Source organism: Pagrus pagrus (assembly GCF_965226575.1).
Source record: "Pagrus pagrus genome assembly, chromosome: 8".
NCBI classification, from domain to species: Eukaryota; Metazoa; Chordata; class Actinopteri; order Spariformes; family Sparidae; genus Pagrus; species Pagrus pagrus.
In genome coordinates, this window is record NC_140192.1 from 14430525 (window position 1) to 14454724 (window position 24200).

At 40.8% G+C, this 24200-nt stretch overlaps 1 protein-coding gene across 1 annotated transcript; it reads right to left on the reverse strand.

The window, feature by feature from the left end:
• Window positions 1–1659: 1659 nt before the first annotated feature.
• On the reverse strand, window positions 1660–23359 carry castor1 (cytosolic arginine sensor for mTORC1 subunit 1). Its single transcript, XM_084360354.1, has 9 exons — window positions 23048–23359; window positions 16807–16877; window positions 12990–13183; window positions 12322–12457; window positions 9700–9823; window positions 9375–9491; window positions 8929–9011; window positions 5138–5232; window positions 1660–2721 (listed from the first exon to the last, which is right to left on the reverse strand). The coding sequence occupies exons 1-9, from the start codon at window positions 23158–23160 to the stop codon at window positions 2650–2652; spliced, it is 1005 nt and encodes a 334-aa protein (XP_084216480.1). The 5' UTR covers window positions 23161–23359; the 3' UTR covers window positions 1660–2649.
• Between the last annotated feature and the right edge of the window lie 841 nt (window positions 23360–24200).

The window sequence follows — 24200 nt, forward strand, 5'->3', positions numbered from 1 at the left end:
CATCATCACTTAAATTCAACAAAGTTCTGCATGTTCAGAGTTATTTGACAATGCCTCTAATAGCTCCATGTTGTGAGTATTGCTTGTTTGGTTTCACTAAATCCTTTCACGTCACTGCGAGCATTGCCTACTTTTTAGGATGTAGCTAATATTTAAGCTGTAGTACAGTCCTAGTTAATTCATAGTGTCAAAAGTATGCTGGATGAATTACAAGAAAACATAAAATATGTATATATAATCAGTCCCAAATATTTAGCACAGCACACGAATGTCTGAACAAACTTGTCCCATAATGCAAATAAAAAACAAATCTTATCATGTCATTATTTAAGGAACATATTCATATTTAAATGTTCTACAAAATATTATAAAGATATTTACCATAGTAGCCTAGAGGTCCACCAAGTCTACAATCCATAGCGACAGTAGTTGTGATTTCCTTAGTGCGCAGCGATTCTTGATAAACAAATCACTTAGAAGCAGGCAGGTCTAACTTCTTGTCACTGGTCAATGGTTTATATACACACTGTCTGACTACACCCACCCACCCAACCTTACTGACACCTCACACGCTATAAGGAATGACAAAATTCCATGATGACATTCATTTGTGACAGTGTGTCGCTTGCCTCACACTTTTGGTTACAGAGGTGTGGCATCAATGCTTCATGTGCTCCTCAGATAATATCTTGAAGGCTTCGCTATTACTTAATAAGCTACAATACAATACAATATTGTGGGGGTCATGAGTTGATTGACAGGATGGAAAAAACTGCTATACAAACTTTTTCCCTTAAGCAGGTTTTTTTTTCTTGTGAAAGTTCCATTCATTTAGGCCTTTAAGAGTTATGCAAATTAAACAATCTGAAAAAGGAAAATCACTCATAGGTCAATAAAAATAAGCGCAAATAAAACAATCACAGAGGGGTCATAATTAGTTTGATGTGACACAAGTCAAAAAGTATGGTGGTCTGAAAAAAATGTTCACATGCGTCAGAGAAATTAATCTTGAATTTATGTTTGATGCTATCAGTCACACTTTCTTTCCCCCCTCTCCGAACCATGATTATAACAATTTCCACTTGTTGGTGTAATCTAAGATTAATCCCCTCAAATTCCAAGCCTATGGTATCAGTGAGCTGGGTTCTTCAGTTTCTTCCCGACACTTGGTAGTAAGTATGAAACCATCCTTTAGTTGCCATATGACTGCAAACTTCAGCTTGTCTTTGGTTTATCCTCCTGGTATGATCTCTCATTATAAGCTGTCTTCAGTCTATTTTGTTTTAGTAAAAAATGGTGGCCATGCAGCTTTGTGTGTGTTTTTGTTGTCCTTTGAAACAGCTCCTCTGACAAACAAGTGCTGTCTCGTGGCACTGGTGGATCTAAATGCATCCTTACACACTATGCATTATTGAATCACGATCACTGGATCAAACCTGCAGTCAAAAAGTTAGTGCTTTATTTTTTTGTATACAATCATCTCACTTGTTTAATTCCCATTAAAACCACAGATAACATCCTAACTGTGTATATTTCTGACTCATAAATGATGAATGACAGGCAGATCAAGCTCTAAGTCATATTTGTTGTAACGTGGTTGTTTCACGAGCCTTCATTTATGCTGATTAATTTAACTCACGCCAAGAAGTCAACAGAGTACCTATTTTCAGTGGTCTTTATTGAATGAAGCAGCACAAAAAATTACAAATGTTTACAGAATATTTTTACTTCAAATTTTACAAAATGTAGTTGTACCAAAGAAAACATCTAAGTGACATTGTCTAAAGTAAAAGTTTATTGTGCAAATAACAAAAAGTAAGACATAGTGTTATTGACCTTGGGTAATACTATGGTTAAGAAATGATGACCTTTTAAAAAAAAAAGAAAACACTCACCAAGCCTACTGTCCTGCTTGACAGCATTTGTAGTAGTTTTAATATACAAGTACTACCAGCGCGTTTATTTCAAACCAAAACGAGTGAGCCCCGTTGTCAAAAAAACAGAAACCCTCATTTCACTACTGCAAGAAAATAAGATTGACATTCTCACAACTGCTTTTCATTTGAAGCTTCAAGCTTTCAGTTTCACAAAACAGGAAACTGCTATTCTTGCAAATGGCCTTTGATTAAAAAAAAAAAGGGTCTTTAGACACATGGCATTATGATATGAACGTTGCTGGAAGACTAAGTTTTGTGTTTAAGTTGTGTGAAATGCATGTTTCATCTGAACAACTCAACTTCAGACCACACCTCGAGAGTTCCTGTTTTTCAGAGGGGTCTATCATACATGTTCATATGTCTGATTTTGTGCTTGTGCAAGTGTGTGTGTGTACGTGTCTGGATGTGTGTAGGAGTGATTGTGCATTTTGATGTGCATGTGTGAGCCTGTAGGCCTCCTGGGACTCAGTGCATCCTGCCTTAGATAGGAAAGACAGGAGGCCTCACAGAAAAACTGCATGTGCACACCGTAGAGAAGCGCTTCTGGTGGTCATGGCAAGTTCGTAGGAGTTAATACTGCTGGCGATGCAGTGCTAGTCTAGGCACAGGGTTAGACTCTCTTCCTGCTGGCCTGCCACCCCTGGCTAGCAGAGCTAGAGTGAGGGGTGGCACATTGATCCAGGATCATCCAGCTCAGACAGGACTTCACGAATCAACTTGTGGCTGGTTCTTTCCTCTGATGCTGGAGCATGTCTGTCACACTAACGATGTCCTCCTCAGGGACCTAGAAAATATTAGAGCAAAGTTTTGCAATGAGAAAACTGTGCATTTTCAAATGCCAAAATACATACCAAGAAAGTGGAAAAAGATGTGCAACATTATGTAACCAAAGCAGGGGGAATTATATGTTTTGCCATCTTGCCTTTTTCCCAGTAGAGCTACGAGACAGAGAAAAGTCTTCACTCTTTGTGATCCCTTTCAAAGTTTCTTTCATTTTTCATTTCCCTGTCAAAATGTTTTTTTTCAGGATTTCTTTCCTTGTCAAATCTAGGCCTGTGAAACCCTGTGATTTTATTGTGATTGAAGGACAACATGTCACATGTAGGTCATTACACTGTTTGCATCTATCGCATGCAGTGCTTTCATTGAAATGCATTGGTATTAACTGGAATCTCCCCTTGACTTTGTTCAAGATAAAATTATTCTGACTAATTCACTGAAATATGAGAGAAACTGTGACCTCCCCATCATCCCATATGCACATGTCCTTTCACATGTCCTAGTGACGCAGCTTCGCCCTAGAAACTGTTTCTGTTATTGTAACTACTAAATCTAGAGCTTTCTAAATGACTTTCATCCTTTTCAGTCTTTTTCTTTACAAAACTTTGGCTATGCAGATTTTTGTAAGCAAAGTCTGGATTATAAGAAGAAGGTTATATAGAATATAGTTATCATGATATGAGACTACATACCGTTATAAGTGTTGTCTTTTCCTGGTTTTAAAGGCTGCATTACAGTAAAGTGAAGCCATTTTCTAAACTTACTAGGCTAATGTACTTGTTCTTATACTTGTCCTTACTCACGTAGTAATTATATTCCGATCACTGATGATTACTGATCAAAAATGTAATTGTGTTACTATTTTGTGAAAGTACCAATAGTAATCCCTACAATATTGCTGCATTATCGATTTCAAAGTTGGGCCAATTTGGTCAAAAATATTGTGCTTGTGAGAAGATTTAAAAATATCGAGGTATATATCATATATCGCTATATGGCCTAAAAAAAAAACTTACCACCTGGCAAGCAGTGGATTTGAAAAAGCCTGTATTTTCAAATCTGAAGTCATATTTAAAAGTTCTTGCAGTGTTTGATTTTTGTTTTTGGATTACACACATAATCGTTCCACAAACCTTTCTCTACAGTGATGAAGATTTGAACTATATAAAGTGTCAAATGACTTTTCAATCTAGTGCATAGGCATTGCAGAAATGATCCCCCGACTGCATTTATTTACAAGTCATTTCTCCGAAGTGGATGAGTGGAAGACGCTGTGATGTCACAGCTAGTTCAGTTTTTTATCAATGGAATTAGTTATTTATGGCTGGACTGTGGTTAACACTAATTCCCCCTCATGTTTACAAGGTTCCGGTAAATATAGAGTTTCATGTTAGTGACAGAGTGATGACTTCCTCTTACTAAGACACCTTATGGTTCAGCTCAATGACATGCTAGATTGCGTAATACAGCTATGATCGTGTCTTAAACATTCATTTTGAAAACATTCCGAGGAACCAGTGAATACATGCAGAATACCCAAAGATTCAACATCATGATGAGGTCCCCCCTTTATTCACCTTTGACTAATTAAAAAGCCTGACTGTCTAAGACCAGACGCTTGTGTGAATACTCTGCATAGTGATGCACAGAGGCGGGAGCAGAAGAGCAGAAACATACAGGATTTGTACTAATGCAGCAATAGAAGACACATAATGTAATTCATCACCGGTGCACCAAGATCTTATAACTGACTCTATTTAACCTAAATTGAAGAAAAGTCTCACACTAACCCACAAATGTGCAGAAACCACAAAACAGTCGTACATAACCGCGGTGTTATCATTTGAAAAAAAACCTCGGCCTTCTCCACCGTTAATTGACAGCGGAAGGATGATTATAATTAATGCATCCATCTCTCTCTCTCATTGATGTGGGAGGGAAATTTAGCTTTGCTGATTCACTCGCTGTCAGATATTCTGTGATAAGTTTCTGGGTAATGATCCAGATCAACTTTTCTTGGTAAGTTTTAGATAAATCACCAACTGAATGTAGATAAATCAGTTTGCAGGCGATGCTGACTAAGGTGGCAGACAGATGCACCCAAAATTATTTGATTAATTTTTCAAACCCGACAGAAAATACTCAGATCATTAGAAAAACACCCTCAAACTGATTTGGAATCGCCTGCCTTAAGCATTCCCTGATTTAACCTCACAGGAATGCTGTTTAATGTGACGTATGCTTGTTCGTTATCTGTCTACTTCTCCCACATTTAGAAACAACGACCAAACCTGAAATCCTTAAATATCTGAGCTAAAAGTAATCATTACTTGAGTCACAAATGTTTTCAGTTTCAGGTTTTGGCTTCCATGACAGCAGCAGTGGAGTCCTAACTAATGACATGAAGATGCTGGACTCACCAGCGCGTGGTCGAAGCTGAAGGTGCTTATGTAATAGGCAGAGATGTCGCTGTCAGCCAGAGGTTGAGAAATCTGGGCAACTATACCACACTCATCTAAAAGAACATGGAGAGAGTGAAGCAGAAATACAATTGAATTAGTGTCACAAACATGAATTCTGACTGGAATACGTTTTAAATGGTTTCATGTAGTTTCCTTTTTTGTTGGCTGTTTGTTGTTTGTTTTGTCATTGTTGTGTTATATATGTTGTGTCTTGTACTAATCTCTTTTCCATTTGTGACTGGTGAGTGTATGTTTGGGACCCCCTTGAAGGCAATATGATGATCATCTCAAGGAGTTCATCCTGAGAAAAAGTGTTTAAGATCTTCAATTGCATAAAAAAATTCACCAGATGATTTACAGTTGTTACCACTTCAAGTCTGTTCTGTATTATTTTAATCATTCGGTGAATTAAATTTACTACAAACTCCAAGTTAGAAAAAAGGTCATCGAAAAACAGAAAGATAAAAAGACAACATAACTCACAGTGGTCACATTCACATATGTTTAACAGAAACTACCCACTCCCTTACATATCTGACAACGCAACTGCCAAAATAACAAAGAATTTATTACTCAGTGTAAGTCACAGGATGTACACACACACACACACACACACACGCACTTTGCATCAAACATTTTAAAGATATTGTTACTGTAGAGCAGGGGTATTCAACTAAAATTCAAATAGGTCCAGTTAGAGAGAATTTCCTAAAGTAAAGGTCCGGTCAGATATATGATATATATTGAAGTAGTCTAGTAATTTTATCAACGTCTGCATGTAATCAACAACTGACTGTCAGATCAAATAAAGAAAGAACAATTCAAAAATATTTCAACAATATTTATTGTATCTCAACATTTAATTATACAGATATATAATATTGTAGATATGTATTATTTTCTTCTCTCTTTAAGGAAAAGAAGGGCTGCATTTAAAAATAAAACAGTGAAAATAAATAAAATAGCTTTTTAAAAATTGTGCATCTTAAAATAAGGTACTTATTTTTTTAATAATAAAATAAAGTGTAGCAGCAGCTTGAGTTTCCCTTTTTCTTTGTTAATGTTTCACATCTTAACCGTCTCAACCAAGTTTACAACAGACAGATCTCAACACATCTGTTGGGCAGTGAGTGAATGGGTCAGGATCCGGCTGGATTGTTCATATTGGGCTCTGAGACTGCTTATTTTCTGTGACCTCAGTTCAGACTTGAGTGAGTATGTTTGGTCAAAAACTTTGTTCGTTTCACATTGACACTTTTTATGAGTGCCACGGTCTCTGACTGGTTTTGTGCTTCCAGGGGGAAGAATGAACATGAATGAGTCCGTCCATTGTGGGTTTAAAGCTTTTCGCTGTCCATTTTTCTCTTCTTAGAGAGCGTCATGTGTAGTTATTTTTCTCTGTTGTCTCCGGCTCACTTGTCTCTCTGTCTTCTCTCCGTGTCGCTCACTCGTCTCTGTCTTCTCTCCCTGTATCGCTCACTCGTCTCTCTGTCTTCTCTCCGTGTCGCTCACTCGTCTCTCTGTCTTCTCTCCCTGTATCGCTCACTCGTCTCTGTCTTCTTTCCCTGTATCGCTCACTCGTCTCTCTGTCTTCTCTCCGTGTCGCTCACTCGTCTCTCTGTCTTCTCTCCGTGTCGCTCACTCGTCTCTCTGTCTTCTCTCCCTGTATCGCTCACTCGTCTCTCTGTCTTCTCTCCGTGTCGCTCACTCGTCTCTCTGTCTTCTCTCCGTGTCGCTCACTCGTCTCTCTGTCTTCTTTCCCTGTATCGCTCACTCGTCTCTCTGTCTTCTCTCCCTTCATCGCTCACTCTTCTCTCTCTGTCTACTCTCCCTGTATCGCTCACTCTTCTCTCTCTGTCTTCTCTCCCTGTATCGCTCACTCGTCTCTCTGTCTTCTCTCCCTGTGTCGCTCACTTGTCTCTCTGTCTTCTCTCCCTTTATCGCTCACTCTTCTCTCTCTGTCTTCTCTCCCTGTATCGCTCACTTGTCTCTCTGTCTTCTCTCCCTTTATCGCTCACTCTTCTCTCTCTGTCTTCTCTCCCTGTATCGCTCACTCTTCTCTCTCTGTCTTCTCTCCGTGTCGCTCACTTGTCTCTCTGTCTTCTCTCCCTGTATCGCTCACTCGTCTCTCTCTGTCTTCTCTCCCTGTATCGCTCACTCTTCTCTCTCTGTCTTCTCTCCCTGTATCGCTCACTCGTCTCTCTGTCTTCTCTCCCTGTGTCGCTCACTTGTCTCTCTGTCTTCTCTCCCTTTATCGCTCACTCTTCTCTCTCTGTCTTCTCTCCGTGTCGCTCACTTGTCTCTCTGTCTTCTCTCCCTGTGTCGCTCACTCGTCTCTCTCTGTCTTCTCTCCCTGTATCGCTCACTCGTCTCTCTCTGTCTTCTCTCCCTGTATCGCTCACTCGTCTCTCTGTCTTCTCTCCCTGTGTCGCTCACTTGTCTCTCTGTCTTCTCTCCCTTTATCGCTCACTCTTCTCTCTCTGTCTTCTCTCCGTGTCGCTCACTTGTCTCTCTGTCTTCTCTCCCTGTGTCGCTCACTCGTCTCTCTCTGTCTTCTCTCCCTGTGTCGCTCACTCGTCTCTCTCTGTCTTCTCTCCCTGTATCGCTCACTCGTCTCTCTCTGTCTTCTCTCCCTGTATCGCTCACTCATCTTTCTGTCTGTCTGTATTCAGAGTCGCAAAGTTTATCGCCTGGATTGCACAGATTTGATTGGCTGAGTAGCATCATGTGGGATGGCTTAACTCGCATGCAATTGGTCAGTGGATTTCCTGATCTGCTAAACCAGTACCATAAAGTCTGGAAAAGCTGCGCCGGTCAAAATAAAAACGCACCGTCAAAATTTAAAATACTTAAATAATTTATTGACTATAGGTCCAGGTCCGTATAGGACGGTGTCTGGGACTCGGACCGCGGTCCGCCTGTTAGTGACCTATGCTGTAGAATCATGGCAGTGCCAATCAGTTAGGCCCAATCCCAATGTGGGGGCTAGGGCCTTAAGCCCTGAGCCCTTGGGGACTAAGATGACATCACTTAGTAAGTCTTTAAGTGAGAGAGTCTGCAAGGGGCTAAAATGGTATAATAGGAATAGGACAGTACTTTGTGGCATTAACCCTGTAGGTTTTGGACTTTTTATTTTATGTTTTAAATATATAGCCTTATAATAAAAACAAAAACAGGAAAACAACATAAGCACAAATAGAACCCTGGTAACCCATGGTAACCCTGTGTTAACTGGTAAGACGTTATAAACTGTGGGTAATTCCCTCAGCCAAAGTCCGCAGAAATGCCAGAGAGTGGTCAGAAAGGGCTCAAAATGTTCCTGAGAGAGCCCTCAATCGCCTCACAATTCGACAGTGGGACAGAACGAAACCCTCGTAAACTTACTGGGAACGCGCCTCAAAGTCTGTGAGTCTGTGAGTGTGCATATTGGGATTTGGCCTGAGATATTTTTATAGGCATTGAGACCATGGAATGGATATCATTAACTTGCTTTGTCTGATATGTATGCAGACTTTGTTTAGATTATTCACATATTTGGTCAGATTTGGACCACTTATATAACCTTAAAGATTTCTGATCTGAGTTATGGCACCAGTCAGACACCAAATTAACCTGATTAATCTGGGCAGGGGAAGCAGTTCCAGAAGCAAGTGGTTCTGTACCATATGACTGACAAGCTCTTAACTGCATATAGAGTAAATTAATAATTTTTTTTATGATATTTTAAAAAATTAAAAGAGTGGCCTTACCAAAGCCCAGTGGTTGTCCTCCTATACGAACCATTCTCCACAGCTCCCCGGAGGAGCTGGTGAAGAGAAGATCAGCGGGAAACCTAGAGCACAAAGATCAGGCACGTATTTTGTATTTCACGTACTTCAAACCATTTCAAAGTTGGACGGGGGAAAACCCTCCTCTAGCAAATGCCAGATAAATGCTTGCAAATACAGATCCCGCAACATCACAACCCCCGCAAAGCAATGAAAAAACAGGGCAACAAAGTGAACTGGAGTAAGTTAAGACCTGCATTATAAAGTGTCATGATAGAACTTTTGTGGTTCAGAAATCATCAGGACTGAGGTAACCGGAGAAGTATTTTACTACCTTTATTAACCCCAATGCAACTTTCATTTCATTTGCTGACAGTGTGGAAATCATGCCATTAAAACAGCTGGATGCAAAGGTGGAGTAGCCTTACTGTCTCTGAGCCTCGGTGTCCATCACCAGTGAGATGTAGCCATCAATGAGGGAGAAGGAGAAGAACTTGATACAGTCCAAGTCCTGGCTGGGAGATGACTGTGCTTCCTCTTTAGGACTAGAGAGGAGGAGAAACATTCGTTGAGACACAAATAAAAATAAAAACTGATTGAACTGATGTGAGATAATTACGTGTCCTAACTGCCATGTTTAATGTCAAAGTTCCAATAATCATACGCCTGTGAGCTGCTGTCTAGTTTGCGTCATGTGCTGCCACCTTGTGTTGTAAAGATGAATTGCAGTTGTGTCTGCAAGTGGCGTCTCACCTGTTGGAATAAAAGAGGACGTCGATGAGCGTGGTGGCGATGGACGGCAGTGTGTCCGGGTCCAGAGACATGACACAGAAGTGGTTCTGTGGGATCAGCACCGGGTGGACTGTCGGCTGGCTGGCTGGAAGAGCATGGACAGTGTTAGTTTGTAGTCTGCAACAGAGGTACTGTGCATGTTCTGAAATACTACATCATTCTTATATTTTCTATTAAAGTAAAAAAGTATTTTTACTTTAAAATATCAGCACAGTCTTGAATGCATTTACTCCATTTTAACTACAGTAAGAGTAGAGTTACTTCATGTTGATGCAATTCCAGCTTTCTGTTTAAAGGACCAATTAGTAAGAAAAGTTCCCAACTCATCCAATAATGCTCTGGGTTTCCCAGCCTGTCAAAAAAGGACACTTTGGGATTGTAGGACGGGCTGGCCGCCTTCCTAAAGTGCAGTTTTGACAACTTGGGAGTTCTTTTTTGGAGAAAAAAATCATCTTGTATACTTTTTAAATATGAGTGAATCTCCTGACATTTAAACCCATTAAACAATTTACAAATTCCTTCAAAAAGCTTTAGGGAGGAACATTTTGAGTTCTTCTCCTAGATGAGGGGTTTTAAAGTCTGACACTGTGGAAGCAGTAGACATAAAATTCTGGCACCATTAAAAATGAATTAGCTATTAGAATTTCCTGTTTCCTGCAATAACTATCGCTTGATTACTTTGATACAAAAGAAACATAAAAAATGTGACGATTCTCTGGCAGGATATCCTGAGCGGATATGTGTTCAGATTTATGTATTTCATGAATTATGTTACATAATTTGATTGTGCTTACCAAGGTGACCACAATAAAGACTGAGTTAGTGGTGAGAAACCCATAACTCGCCTCCATCTCTGCTAATGTCTGCCAAGATTTCTCAACTTTATTTTCATCTTCTCCTTCAGTCATGCAGATAGCAGTGAAATTAGGGCTGCAATTAGGTCACTACTGTGCCTACAGTTTGTCAGGACAATCTGCATTCTACAGAACAAAACAGCCGAACCGGAGGCTGAACTGATTCCAAACTAGTCTAACGGCATGTCGAACAAAATACACCTTGTTCTTATATGTTGAGACAAAGCCGACATCTTAGAGATGCAAATTTATGAAGGATTGTGAGAGGGTTGACACATTTTCTGCATGTTCTACTCTCACTGCACAGCATGTCCTGTAATTTATGGTCCTTCCTGTAAAGGACACAGTAGTTCAAAGCAGTTCCTTTATATTCTACCCAGCCGGTGTGCATTGTTTCATTATATAATGTCATGTACTGGGATGTTTGTTCAAGTAAAAAATGGCTTTGTTGAGCACAAGAGGTGTGCTACTGACAAGCACTCTTGCTTCTGTAACTGAAAGCAACACTTTGTAACTTTTAAAATGATTCTGGCAAAAAGTTTGTTGATTTCTAAATCCCATTCCCAGGTTGTCAAATACTGACACGAGGCGTCCAAACTGAGTCATATACCCAAACGCTGGTCATTTGACAACCTGGAAGTGAGACTCAGCCCTGTGATGAGCTGGCGTACCGCAATTGGTTACAGATAATGGATGGACAGATGGATGGATTGAATGAGATTCAACAACATCTCTCTCCAGCAAGCTGCTTTAATATCCCATGAATATGTTGCATTTTTTAATCGATTCATCCTTTTCATTCATGTAGATTTTTTTTTTGCATATTTATTCCTTTTAGGCTACTGCTAAGAAAACGTCTGATTTCGAGAGGATCATTGAATTGGAGAGAGGCTGGCTGGGGAGGTGGATCTGTTCGGTTGACCCATTAGCAATTCAAGACTGTTCAAGACCTCTTAATGTCTATTTTATAAACTTTACATGCTCTGTATGTAGAATTGCATTTTGTAAAAGGAAAGGACAAGCTTACCTGATGCCTATTTTAATTTTTAAATTGGCCTATGCACAGTTCTTTGTGTGTAAAGTGGTTTATTAAACAGCGTTCATTTTCTGGTGTCGATGTGATAGTATTACAGTGCTGTCTCAAGATGGCAACAACAGTCGTGCTTTTAATACTGACTATGACATTTACAGCATGTTCATGTTTGAACCATAAAAGTACACTTTTAGTTCAATTATAGATGTGCAGAGTTACAGAAATGTTATTCTGACCTCAGCAGGGAAAGCACCAGCAACTTCGACTGAAAAGTGACTCACACTCTTTCCCAGTCATGACATCAACACCTTAAACTGATTTGCAGTGTAGTGCACAGATGCATCATCATCTATGTGTGACAAGTTTCTCAAGTAACAGTTTTATAAGACTGGTCTTCTAAAAAGCTGTTTTTACACTCTTACTCTTCTTAGTAGTTTTTACCATTAGTAATCCTACAACATTTCTACTTGAGTTGCTCCTTCAGTCCCAGAGAAAAAGCAATGTATTGTTCACTCACAAATCTCTTCAGTGATCTGTGACCATTCTTTAAGATCACATCATATGTATTTGAAGTCTTTACACTTTGCACAAAGAACCTGAAGGTGGTGCTAGAGGATCTAAGCTTAGTCCTCTGAGATGAGCTCCACTGATCCAGGAGGCGAGGTAATTCATACTAGACAGGACCGTGAGCTTTACCTTCTTTGCCGTTCTTCTGGAGGCCGTTGGAAACATCCAGACAATGCATGGGGACAGACTCTCCTCCCACCTCCTTGTACATGTTGAACTCCTCCTCCAGAGTGTTGATGACTACAGACAGATCTTTCTCTTTCACCTACACAACACAGATTTGAAAGAGAAATATTGATGGTTTTAGAGCTAACTCATCGTTTGATTATAGACTACAATGAGTTCATTTGCAGGATTTCTGTATATGTGGTGTCATCTCAGGGCACAGCACTGACTCACTTTAAGGGGATACTCAAGCTCACCCAGCGTGTCGACCATTAATATACTTGCTGACCAAACGTCTGTCAAGGTGTTATCTATTTTCGCCCACTTAACACTTTTGCATGTAATACATCAACTAACTTTCCAGTGCGCTCAGCTCTGTCGGGAGTCAACAATTCTTCCTTGACTGCAAAACTGGTGAGTGGACAAAATGCAGACACCGTGGCTCCTTTTGTCTGGCAGAGCTCAGTAGGGGAAAGGCTGCACTGCGAGATAAGAGGTGAGGAGTTCTCACACTGTTAGAGAGTTTGAAAAATTGCTCCAGGTGGTGGGACAGTGAGTGAGAGCCTCTTTCTCTTTGTGGAATAAAGTGGAGCAAAAATACTAAAAATAAGACTAAATTAGATAGGACTCACCAGGATAAAATCGGTCTGATAAGTGGAGAGCATGAAGACAGAGACGTGCTGCTGTGCCAGAGGGGCGATGACCGACTTGGCGATCTTGGTCACGCCGACTGCCTGGGAGCTGCTGGAAGCGTTGCCATTGGAGACCACATTGAGCGGCAGCCAGATGGAGCTCTCTACCTTGAGATGCTCTGAAGGCTGGAGCTCTGAGTGGGATCAAGAATCAGTGAGTCAGTGGGCATACAAACACTCTGCATGACTTTATGATAGTGTATTATAGTGAACATTCCCAGTTAGGAGTGAATTGCAAAAGCTTTGTTTTTTTAGACATTTAGGTTACTCTTTCAACAGCATTTCAGTGACTTCATTTCACTGTGCAGAAGGTCCATGTAAAATTCAGCCACCTGTCGAATTCATACTCAAAACAAATAGGGGGCAGCATATTGGTAGTGTGCTAACTAAATATCTCTGCAACACAATAAATTTTACTTCTTCATATTCTGTTGATAATTTTACTGCATGTTTGAATATTTTCAACAATATCTTACATACTGCACCTTTAAAATATAGTCATTTAGATGCAGCTGATGCTGTTTTAAAGGGGCATTCCACTCCATATCTCACATGTAGAGATCAGTTTACTTGTAACCCGCAAAGAGCTGCCTTCTCTCTCCTGTGGCTGTGGAGGGGGCTGTCTAAAGTCTTAAAAAAACATTTTGTGTTTGACTTCAGATCAGATCCGTCAAATATTTGAGAGAACACGTGCATCATAAACTGGGGTCATGCAGTTTGAAAGATGAGAGCATTTGTAATACAGGGGAGGGTTGCTGAAATATGCGACCGAGTTGCTCAGTGAGAAATGTAGGATGCAGTATTTTTGGAACTTGACCCATAGGAGGGACTAAAAATGTGAGGATGTCTCGGCCTTTGTGCCACCCTTTTTGACAATTACTTTTTCAATCCGTCTCTTGCAGGTCTCCAAATCTGGCAACTCAAATGACTTAACCTGAGGTAACCGGACAGATTCACACCATCTCCTTTACTTTACAAAAAATAACTGGTTTTAACATAACACAAACCACAACTGCCTCACTAATAAAAAATTCAAATACCAAATACAAGTTCTCCTGAGGTAAGGCTCATGCTGCAGGTGCAAAACTCCCAAAATTGTGTGATTCACACAGTATTCAGTACTTCTGAAACTGGTAAACATCAGAGCTTGACAGGAGCCAAACCAGCAGCACCAGGAATACAGTTTCATACATTAAAAAAATTAAAAAATAAATACTAAAAGCTTTTCCAAACTGCACCAGTAAAGAGGAACAGCAGTCTCATTTCTAAAGTGATAACAATAGTAAATTGGTAAAAGTTTACAACGCCTGCACATCATCACAAATGTGTCACCGCTATGTATCTTTATGTTTGTGAGGGTGTGAACTACAGTATGTGGCAGCTTTAAGTAACAACTTCCGCTTGTTTTGCTGCTCAGTCTAATGTATACACTTCCTCTCCCCCACCTCCTCTCTCTCCCCTCACCATGGAGACCCCTACTATTTAAACCACACAGTAACACAAGTAAAACTTACACCCAAAGAGAGACCAACACCACCTACACCACCACAACATACTTGGCTATAAAGTGTGATATGATACCAATGCATTAACGCTCTCAGGCGCTCGGCTCCAAGGAAGGGTCGGAGTTCAAACGGGGTGAACCCTCAGGCATAACTGTAACAACCCAAGCCTCTGAGCCGAAATGGAAAAAGCAGGATATTTCAATCTTTGTTCTGAAACAAGACTCGAGTGAAAGCTGGAAGCTACATGGGAAACAGGTGTCTAACCAGGAAGTGAACAAGAAGCTGAAAGAAAGAGATACTGGAGATGTGCACAGTAACCTTTTATAAGTGCCACTTAAATAACAGGTCTTAACTATTAATCATGAACAGTGTTCTCACTCTTCACGCACTGCCAAATTGTTTAAGAGAGTGAAGAACTTCTGAATGCCGAACTTTGTATGCTTGAAATGCAACTTTATTTAAAGCCTTGAAAACCGTCACACATTCATCAGACTAAAAACATTACCAAACGCTGTCTACCTCCTGCAGTTAACACTCCTTTTCCTTCTTCTTTACTCCCCTTCAAAGAGCCACTGTTCTGGTTGGCGTAATTTGTCACAGACGGCCCCTTGTGGCTTCGCTACACCAGCTTTCCCCTCTTAAAATAGGCACTCAGTTAGAAGGAGAGCAAAGGAGACAAGGAGAGAAACAGAGCACCCGGAGGCGATATATGCCTTTAACAAATACATCTGTGTAAAAGGACCCGACGAAAATGGCTGCCTGACAGAAAGTTATACTGTTGACTATGTCCTAAGGGGTTTGTTCAGAGAGAAGGGTGCAAAACACTGAGAGATACTTAACTAACAAATATTTTGTACTTTAATTTGTGAATCTATCCATTATCTTTTTGATAAGTCTGAAAACTGCTTATGAAATTGCTAAAATTGCCTGACCTACTGTCGGACAACATGCAAATATTCATTTTCAAGGTTTTTGAAAAAGGAAAAGAGGGCAAATATTTGCAATGTATATCTCTGCCAGGTCCCAACAGTCCCCTTTTGTACTCACTCATAGATACCAGCCACCTAAATACACCTGATTTTAACAAGATCCATGCATTATTCCCTGAGAAATTAATGAAAATAGTGACAGAGGATTCCTGGATCCGTCCTTTTATCCAGATCTGTATCAAAAGTTAATGGGGTAAATTCTGGGCCGAGACCTCCCATCCTCCATCCAAGTTTCATGGAAATCTGTTCAGTAGTTTTTCACAGGTGAAAACATAACCTCCTTGGCGAAGGCAATAAACTTATTGAAAGAAAACAAAAACCTGGTAGGAGTTAATCTTTAATCTGAGAAATTCAACTATACTTTTCTGTTCAAATGCATTGAAGTTGTGACAAATTATTTAATTAGGCTTTTTAATTCTAAGTGCAGCTTTAACTATTGATCCCAATCAGTGCATCTCTGAGAGTTCAAAAACTTTGTTAAGCTGTCGAGACAAATTGTTGCAGAGAATTTGGGTCATGTACAGCTCTGTTTTCCTAGATTGTTTGGCCGTATACACCCATCCTACCTCGAGAGGTCTGTGTGAGGGAACCAAAGAAGGAAGGAAGTAACATTAGACTGGTAAAACAAAAAGTGCTATGCTGCAGCACAATTCAAGACCAGATATTATTTATGAGCTACCATGTTTTAAGATTAGTGGTGCATTAATACAGAAAGTGACACAATTTGTTGGAGATTCTCACAGCTGATGAATATTAAAAAAAAGTAGCAGACAATGGTTTAAGAAAAAAAAAAAAAAAAAAAAACTAAATCTCAGGAGAAACATTCGCTTTTTCTGTTAAAAGAGCAGTGTGACAATTTCAATAAAGTAGTGGAACTAGCAAAAAAAGACTGCCCCCCAAAATAGGGTAAAAATTGATGCAGTAGAAGAAGTTAAAAAATTCTCCCCATTACTGCTGATTTTGACGTGTGAAATTGGTGGAGTTCCCCCTTTAAGTTTCCAAATTTCGAAGTTGGCAGTAGCTTCCCCTTAATGTCTGTTTGGTGCACGTTCAGAGCATGTCTTGCATCATTTTCTGTCCGTACAAGACACATTCATTTCTTGTATTCTAGCTGCCAAACACAATACTTGTTGTACACAACACACAAAAGTGTTGTGTACTTTATGGTATCCTATACAACTGGGACAAGAGTGGTCAAAGTGTGAGAGGACAAATCTCTGCCAGGTGAAAGTGATCTAAGATATGTGTGCAAGGGTGTTTTACCTTTGAATCCTTCCTCGTCAAGGACAACTGTGTAGTTCTCTGGTGTCTCTGTCAGACTGAAAAACTTGCATCTGAAAAAAGATAGAAAGTACAGATAGAGACCGACGTGGTTGGAAAGTGAGAAAACATGAAAAGCAGGAGAAAAATGAGAGAAGAAGGAGAACAGGAGTTAGAGAACAGTCTTACTCATTTGTACCAAACAAAAGATTCAGATCCTCATAATGAAAGTTGAATGGAGTTCTCCAAAATTCACACTGATTTCAGGACTGGCTGTCATCAGTGCAAGCCCAAGCTCAGCATTAGGCCAGCCTCACTCCTTTGTCTTCAGCAAATGGTGGGAAACACACCAAACTGGGCCATTGCTTCAGTTACCAACAGCTGCGTTCAAGGAAAGACCAGACAACACACTCTAAATGTGATAATACGCAAGTTTCAGCATAATGTTTTTGTATATGCATTTGCTGTGAAAATCAAGTTCATAACTTGCTGAAATGTCTCCACAACAGCATTTGTCAAGTCTGCATTCTGCAGGCTTAGAGTGATCCACCGATTCTCAATCTTTGAAAGTTTCTCTTGCTGCCTTCTCCTACCCTGTTCTATAAAAAGAGACACTTTGGTTAAATATTTGAAAAGATGGTGCCATTGTGCTGTACTGATACAGCCCATTTGGGTTAAAAATTTACAAAGAAAACACAGAAAAAAACAGCTTGCATAAAGGTGTTATTGTTTTGGATCTCATAACTGCTCGTACACAAGACTGAACCTTTAAGTTCTTTGATGACAGTTAGCTTTTATCTCTCCAGTTCTGGTTTTTGGATCTTCATCAGGCTCTAGGCCAAAAGCATTTGCTTTCAAAGGTTTGTTGCTTGGTCTGGCCTCAACGTTCAATTTTATTGAATGTTGCCTTTATGAAAGAAAGAGTACAGATTTTACTGTAAAAAAAGTAAATAGGTCCATGGGATCTGGTATGGGTTGAGGGAAGAACTATGCAATGAACATTATTTGGATTACTGCTGCTTTCTAGGCCAATATTCAAATCAAGTTTCTGGATGTGATAAATTCCAGTTGTTCTACATCCAAACAAATATCTTTGGTATGTGTAACCGCAAAAACAGGGAGACTGTGGTCGAAATGGAGGCAGAGACAACTGATTACTGTGTAACTGAGGAGCTGGACTTGCCTTGTAGTTCAGTTGGATATTAATGGCAACTTTGACAGTCCAGGCTAAAGGCTTTCAATACACTCGCAACTCAAACTCCTAAAGGCTTCAAGGTTTAGGCCTTTTTGGCTGTTTTTTTACTTCCTGGGGAAGATTTTCTACCAGTGTCAAGCCTAGTGTTGAAAAGCAGCCCAGTCACCAGGATATACCAAAACCAGCTATTTTCAATGGAAAGTTGGACCATCTCCACATTTTTCGTGCCGACCATAACTGGGTGTTCTGCAGACCATCTCCAGCTGTTTTACTGATGAAGAAAACAGGTATTTTAAGCCAAACCAAGACAATTTCCTAACCCTGACCGAGTGGTTTTTGGGCGTGAACCTAACACAACCCAAAGCATTATGTCAAGAGAAAAATAGAAAAATGAACTAAAACAAGGATAAAGTTGCAACATAAAGAAAACACCTTCTGTTGCTGGCTTGGCTTAACATAACATATAGACCACAAGCTGCCCTAGAAATTCACCAAAACATATGAATTCTTTAGTTATATTTTTCTTCCCAATTTCATTTTTTGAAGCCCTAAAAAGGAAGTGCTACATATTCCTGTTTTCTTAAAATGTCTCACTGATGCACCTTCCTCTTCCTCTGCTTATCAGTCAGCTGAGGCTATTACAGTAGAGGCCTGAGTGAGACAGTCAAACTCCTGAGTCAGCAAAAAGTAATCCCTGCAATGAGATGGGACAATCACCCCACAGAGAGACAAAAAGAGAACACTGTAACACTAACTATCAGCTGTGCTAGCGAGCTGAGCCAGCCCATTGTGTTATAATAACCCCCTTATTTCCTGTTGACCCTTCACCTTCCCCATCTCGCAGTTTCCTGCAGGTTGTGTAAGCCAAGCATCTATCCTGCAAGTGAGAATGATCCAAGTTTGTGATGTGCTCTTAGAGAAGATAATGAAGGCTCTTGTATTACACCTGTAAGGCAGCTAAACCTCAACAACGCATTGGTTGTGAGTTGTCGAGCAACCCAAGGCCAATCAATCTGTGTGACAACTGTGCTTGTTTGGTTTCCTGTTTGTGAGGTACAGATAAGACGGATAAGATGCCTCACCTAAGCTTCATTACAGCCCACTGGCAAGCACTCCGGAAAATCACTCAGTCTAAGTAAGGTTGCTTTTAACTACAATAAGTAAAATATTGTTTTGCATCACTGAAAAGCACACTTACACTTCTATCTACCCTCTGTCTCCACATCAACACATAAAGGGTGAAAAAAAAAAAGGTTGAGGACTAATAGAGCCCAAAGGATGCACGAAGCTCCAACAGGACTGGTTTGTACGAAGTGTTTTCCGACCCTGGCATTAATCATGTTGAAAGTGCCTTGTCAACAGCAATTACAAGCAAACTGCAAAGTGCATCTGTGGACACAAGGTAGTGCAAAATAAACTACGCAAGCAAGCGCCCCTGCTCGGGAGGTGAAGTGTCGGAGAGCAGAGGTCAGACTCGTCTCAGAGAGCACAGATGAAAGCAAATAAGCAAAGCTGAAGTGGTTTAGCTGTGATGTTTCAATCGGCAAAAGAGGAATAACAGAAAACTTGGATGTATTTTACAAACTGTGTGGGCTTGGGAGGATGGGTTATATGTGGCAAACGCCGTTTTTTGTTCTTCGTGGTTCCTGGTCCCAGCTTTCAAGTAATAGATGGGTCGAGTTGGGTTCACGGTAGTCAATTTCCTGGCTTTTTGGAAAAAAAGAGAAGTTCAAACACTGGCTCCATTTTTCCCTCCACAGATCTGGCCAATCACAGAATGAGAATGAGAATAATGAGAATCGGATTGTCTGCTTTATAAAAAGGTACAGAAATGGTCGTAACACAACCCATTGATGTTGGGAGGAGCGGCCTGGCATCCGACACGCACTTCCGAAGAGGCATCCTGGAAACCCTTAACATCTCTTCCTCTTCACCCTCCCATTTCTCCAAAAAAGTCTGTAATTATTGAGAAAAAAAAAACAGACTTCCACCAACCCTCCCTTTTAAATCACAATGACTGATTAAATAAATTGATCACACAAAAAGTCTGATAGATTAAGCGTGAGTCGTTTATCAATTTATCGCTGAACATTTGCAAGTTTTAGCTTCACCAATGTGAAATTTAGCTATTGTATAGCCGTGATTTGAATATTATTTGCGTTTGGGACTGTTTGAACATGAGACGGGCAATTTCCCCTCCTTTGCACATTGCATGGACTCAATGATTAATCAACTAATCATACATGTTTGTACAGCACATAGTCTGTGTATGATCAGTGGTGGTAATTAGTTGAAAAAACAAGCTCCTTTTATTAAGGCATGAAGTCACATGAAAAGGAGATGGAAAACAAACCAAAGAGAAGAGGAAGCAACAGGTAGCGAGGGAGCGGCCAAGTGGGGAAGATGAAAACCAAGCACACAAGAGTCTGGACTTTGATCCAGCTGCACAAACCCACGGGTGGTAGCAGCGGCGAGGTAGTGAGGGTTGATGGTGGTGGGGTTTCTACAATTGATGCTCCAGCTGAGGAAACATGATAAGAGCGAAGCAAACTGATGTTGTTGACGTGGGAGGAGTTAGCCTTGAGCTATCTCAGCCTCATCGCCAGCGGACGACCAAAGCTATCTGCTACCTTCGCAGCTTCCTCAAAAAAAAAAAACTGATCTACAGCGTTCTCACGAGCTCCTCTTTTTTCAGAACAATGGGGATGTTTTTTTCATAGAAATCCCTTCTTGTTATTAGATGGGGGCCGCCTTGTGTAAACACGGGGAGCGAGAGCCCCAACCATGACAGATCACTGAAGCAGACAAGTGGAAAACTCCCCACTGGGTTTCTGGCTCAGCTGAGGCATTGTTCCAACCCATGCTCTCGTTAGTGAGCCGCCGAAGAGAAGAAAGGAGGACTGTGTGGAGCCTGCAGGGCTGCATCCACAGTACAGTAAGGCCGATAGACTGGTCCGATACCGGGCAACTAAGGACAATGTAAGATTAAAAACACACTGTTTGCAAGCCCATGATTCATATTTTTTCACCCATCATGAGAGGATTCATTCACATCCTTCTGTGTTTACATGCATCCACTTTTTGCAAAAATGTGAGAAGTTACACACACACGCACACAATCCAAAAACTGTAGTATTCTCTTGCCTTTAAACGTCCTAACTGTCCTCACTGTTAAGTCATGAATCATCAAATAAGGTTGTTTTATTTCTAGACAGGCACAATGTTTGACTACTTTCATCCACTGCACCACAGGTGTCGTAATGACTCAGTTGTGCTGGATGATGTTTGAGGAAAATACCCTCTTACAATCTGGGATATGCTCGGGTCCTAAAAGTGATTACCTCTTTAAAATTCTGCTCAGGACTGCTTTCAAATCACTTTGTGCGCATTCTCTGGGAGTTCTTCTCTAATGAATAGCAGGGGCCTGAAAGAGGGACATGGCTAAAACCAACCACAGCAATCAGGCTTGTTTTTGCTCCACGATTGTTTTCAGTTGCCATGAACTTCAGTCTTCACCACTCCCCAATCTGCATTGTCTATAGTTTGACCAGAGGAAGAAAAAAAAAAACAACGAAACAGCCTCACAACAGAAAAAGAACAGGAGAAACGAAGCAAAAAATACATCCACGCCACAGTACGATGACATAACTCCAAAGCAAGCACAACAAAACGCTGAAAAGCAGACAGGCCTGCTAATCCAAGGAAGTGCAGCCTGCATGCTTTTTTTTCTGGCTCATTCTGGGCTCAGCCTGCTTTGTTTTTTCACAGACACCGAATGCTTAACAGAGCATGTTGAGTTGAAAATGTAGGCTCATACTTTTGAAATAAAGTCCTGACTGAAAGTCTGGATGAACATTTTGAATTACTCATCACAAACCTGTTGTGCTTAGAAATACTGATCCAATTACAGTGCATGTCTGTATTACTCACAGTGACTACTTATTTACTTAGTACACTACAGTAGTTCATGATGTTTTGCAATTCATGGTGACATAGTGTGTCTGGTTTGGACATGTCAAAGCCTACTGTATCGCCTGATACTCTGTGACAAATGAGTGCCAGTGGATGCAGCTAGGCGTGAAAAGACGTTAAGTTTTAAATATACAAGATTTCAATCTCATATCTCAATGTCAGTTGACAAGGAATGGACAACAAGTGTTTTGCAGTATCATGATCCCTCATGCAGGCATATACTAGTCCTGTTGGCCTTGTAAACTGATTATTAAAGGACTGTTCTATTGCTGATAATTACTGGATGCTTACAATGAGCAAATCCTCTGGGACAGTGTGGTATCTACACCTCAGACGTCACGAAAGGCGATAAGAGGAGGAAAATCTTCCCTGACATTTGCCTACAACTTGTTGGTAACTTAGCCGAGCCACTGCCCGGGCCCATATCATTGGCAGCTTGGAGGCAGATGCTGAGCTCATCTTCTGGCCCTGCATATGTGGGGCAGCCCGAGCAATAAACAATTGCATAACAATGAGAGGATATCCAGGGATTAACTGAAAACTGGTGCCAACGCCAATATGAGATCCGGACAACTTGCAAGCTGGATGCTGAGTTTGGGTAAAGGAGGTCAAGGGTCGAGAAACAAGGTCCCACAAAAAAAAACAGTGGTGGGCAGTGCATGTTTTTTCTTTTTTTAAAGATGGTCGAAGCAGCAGTCATGCATGGGAAATAAATACACATTAACACGTGACAATGGACTGTGTTGATTAAACTGCTTCAGATTTCTTTGCAAATAAGACACCTAGCGGATGAGATCCATCTCCATTGTGAGAATGAATACTTAATTATACTGTCTGATGTTTTCCAAACGTTAAATATCTGTCACAAACTGCTGTAATTACCTACAGCTACGTGCACTGCAGTATGTCATTTTCATAGAGGCAGATCAGGACATGCACGGGCATAAAGCCCAATAATGGCTCGGCCACCCAATGAATGCAAAGGCGCTGTAGGTTATCTCATACATCCGTGCTGGATTACCGGGCTCACACAGGAGCGACACAAACGTCTGACCCGGATCAGTGGGTACTTCTTACCGTGTCCTGTTCCGGAGGAATATCAGTTTAATCAGGGGGTGTGTGAAATTCACCAGCCCATTCTTGGATATGCTGGTGACCCGTAGCCTGTGGTCCAATACGTGCAAGTCCATATTGTCGGTTGCGAGCAGAGCAGTCTCCCCGTGTGTGTGTGCACGCGGCGAGAGAAAGCGCCCGACTAGCTGAGTGCTATCATTCAAAATGTTAAATACAGGCCTGGATGATGGGCATTACCGACGAATGCAACCACCACGTCCCGCTGGGTTCGGCTCACAAGGCGAAAAACATCCGACGCAACCCGACTCCAGCTCTGCTCAACTACTGTATATTCAAATACAGGGCCAGCCCCACAAAGACACGCCCCCTCCCCTTAAAGGTACAGGTGCATATTTTTTAGCGTCTCGCACATGTGGAGGGTGGTCAAGTGTGAGAGAGTGACAAGAAACTCAAGTTCCGCTTGTTGGCCCTCAAAATTAAACTATAAAAAGTCCAAAATATTAGTAGCATGTGGACTTTTGTGTCCATTTGGTCTGAAGCTGTTTTTCATGGTTTGTGCTTTAAGGAAAATCTTAAAGTAAGGAACCAATTGTCAAAAATGCATACAAAAATTTAAATCTGAAAAGGACAAGTTGTGGTTCAAGAGGTTTTAAAAGTTGTGTGAGAGTCTCTGCTTGTTTCCCAGCTTAGAGAGTCGACCTGCGGACCCCCTGGGATGCTATTCGGAAAATCGTTGTATGGTAGTGAATGGAGAAGGGCAAATATTTTTTTGATCCCACTTGAATTGTGCCATGAAGTAGACATAAGATGTTTTTCAAGGCAAGAAAGTCAAAGTTAAATACTATCTAGTTTGTGTGAAACCGCTCAGTGAACTACATCATCTCGCCCAGCACAAACATGGCCACCAACTCGGCTCACAAAAGGTACAAAAAAGATGAAAATCACAATAAATGCAGTTATGTGAAAGGTTTTAGTTATGTGTTTTGCTGACCATTCTACGGAAGCCCTAAAGGGCCATGCATTCATACATTTTATTTCCTCCGTTTTCCCGTGATAACGAGTTCATTTCATTTCGAATTAATTATATCGCTATCTCGGGAAAACAAAGTTTCGTTATCTCGAGAAAATTAACCCGTTATCTCGGGAAAATGGCAGT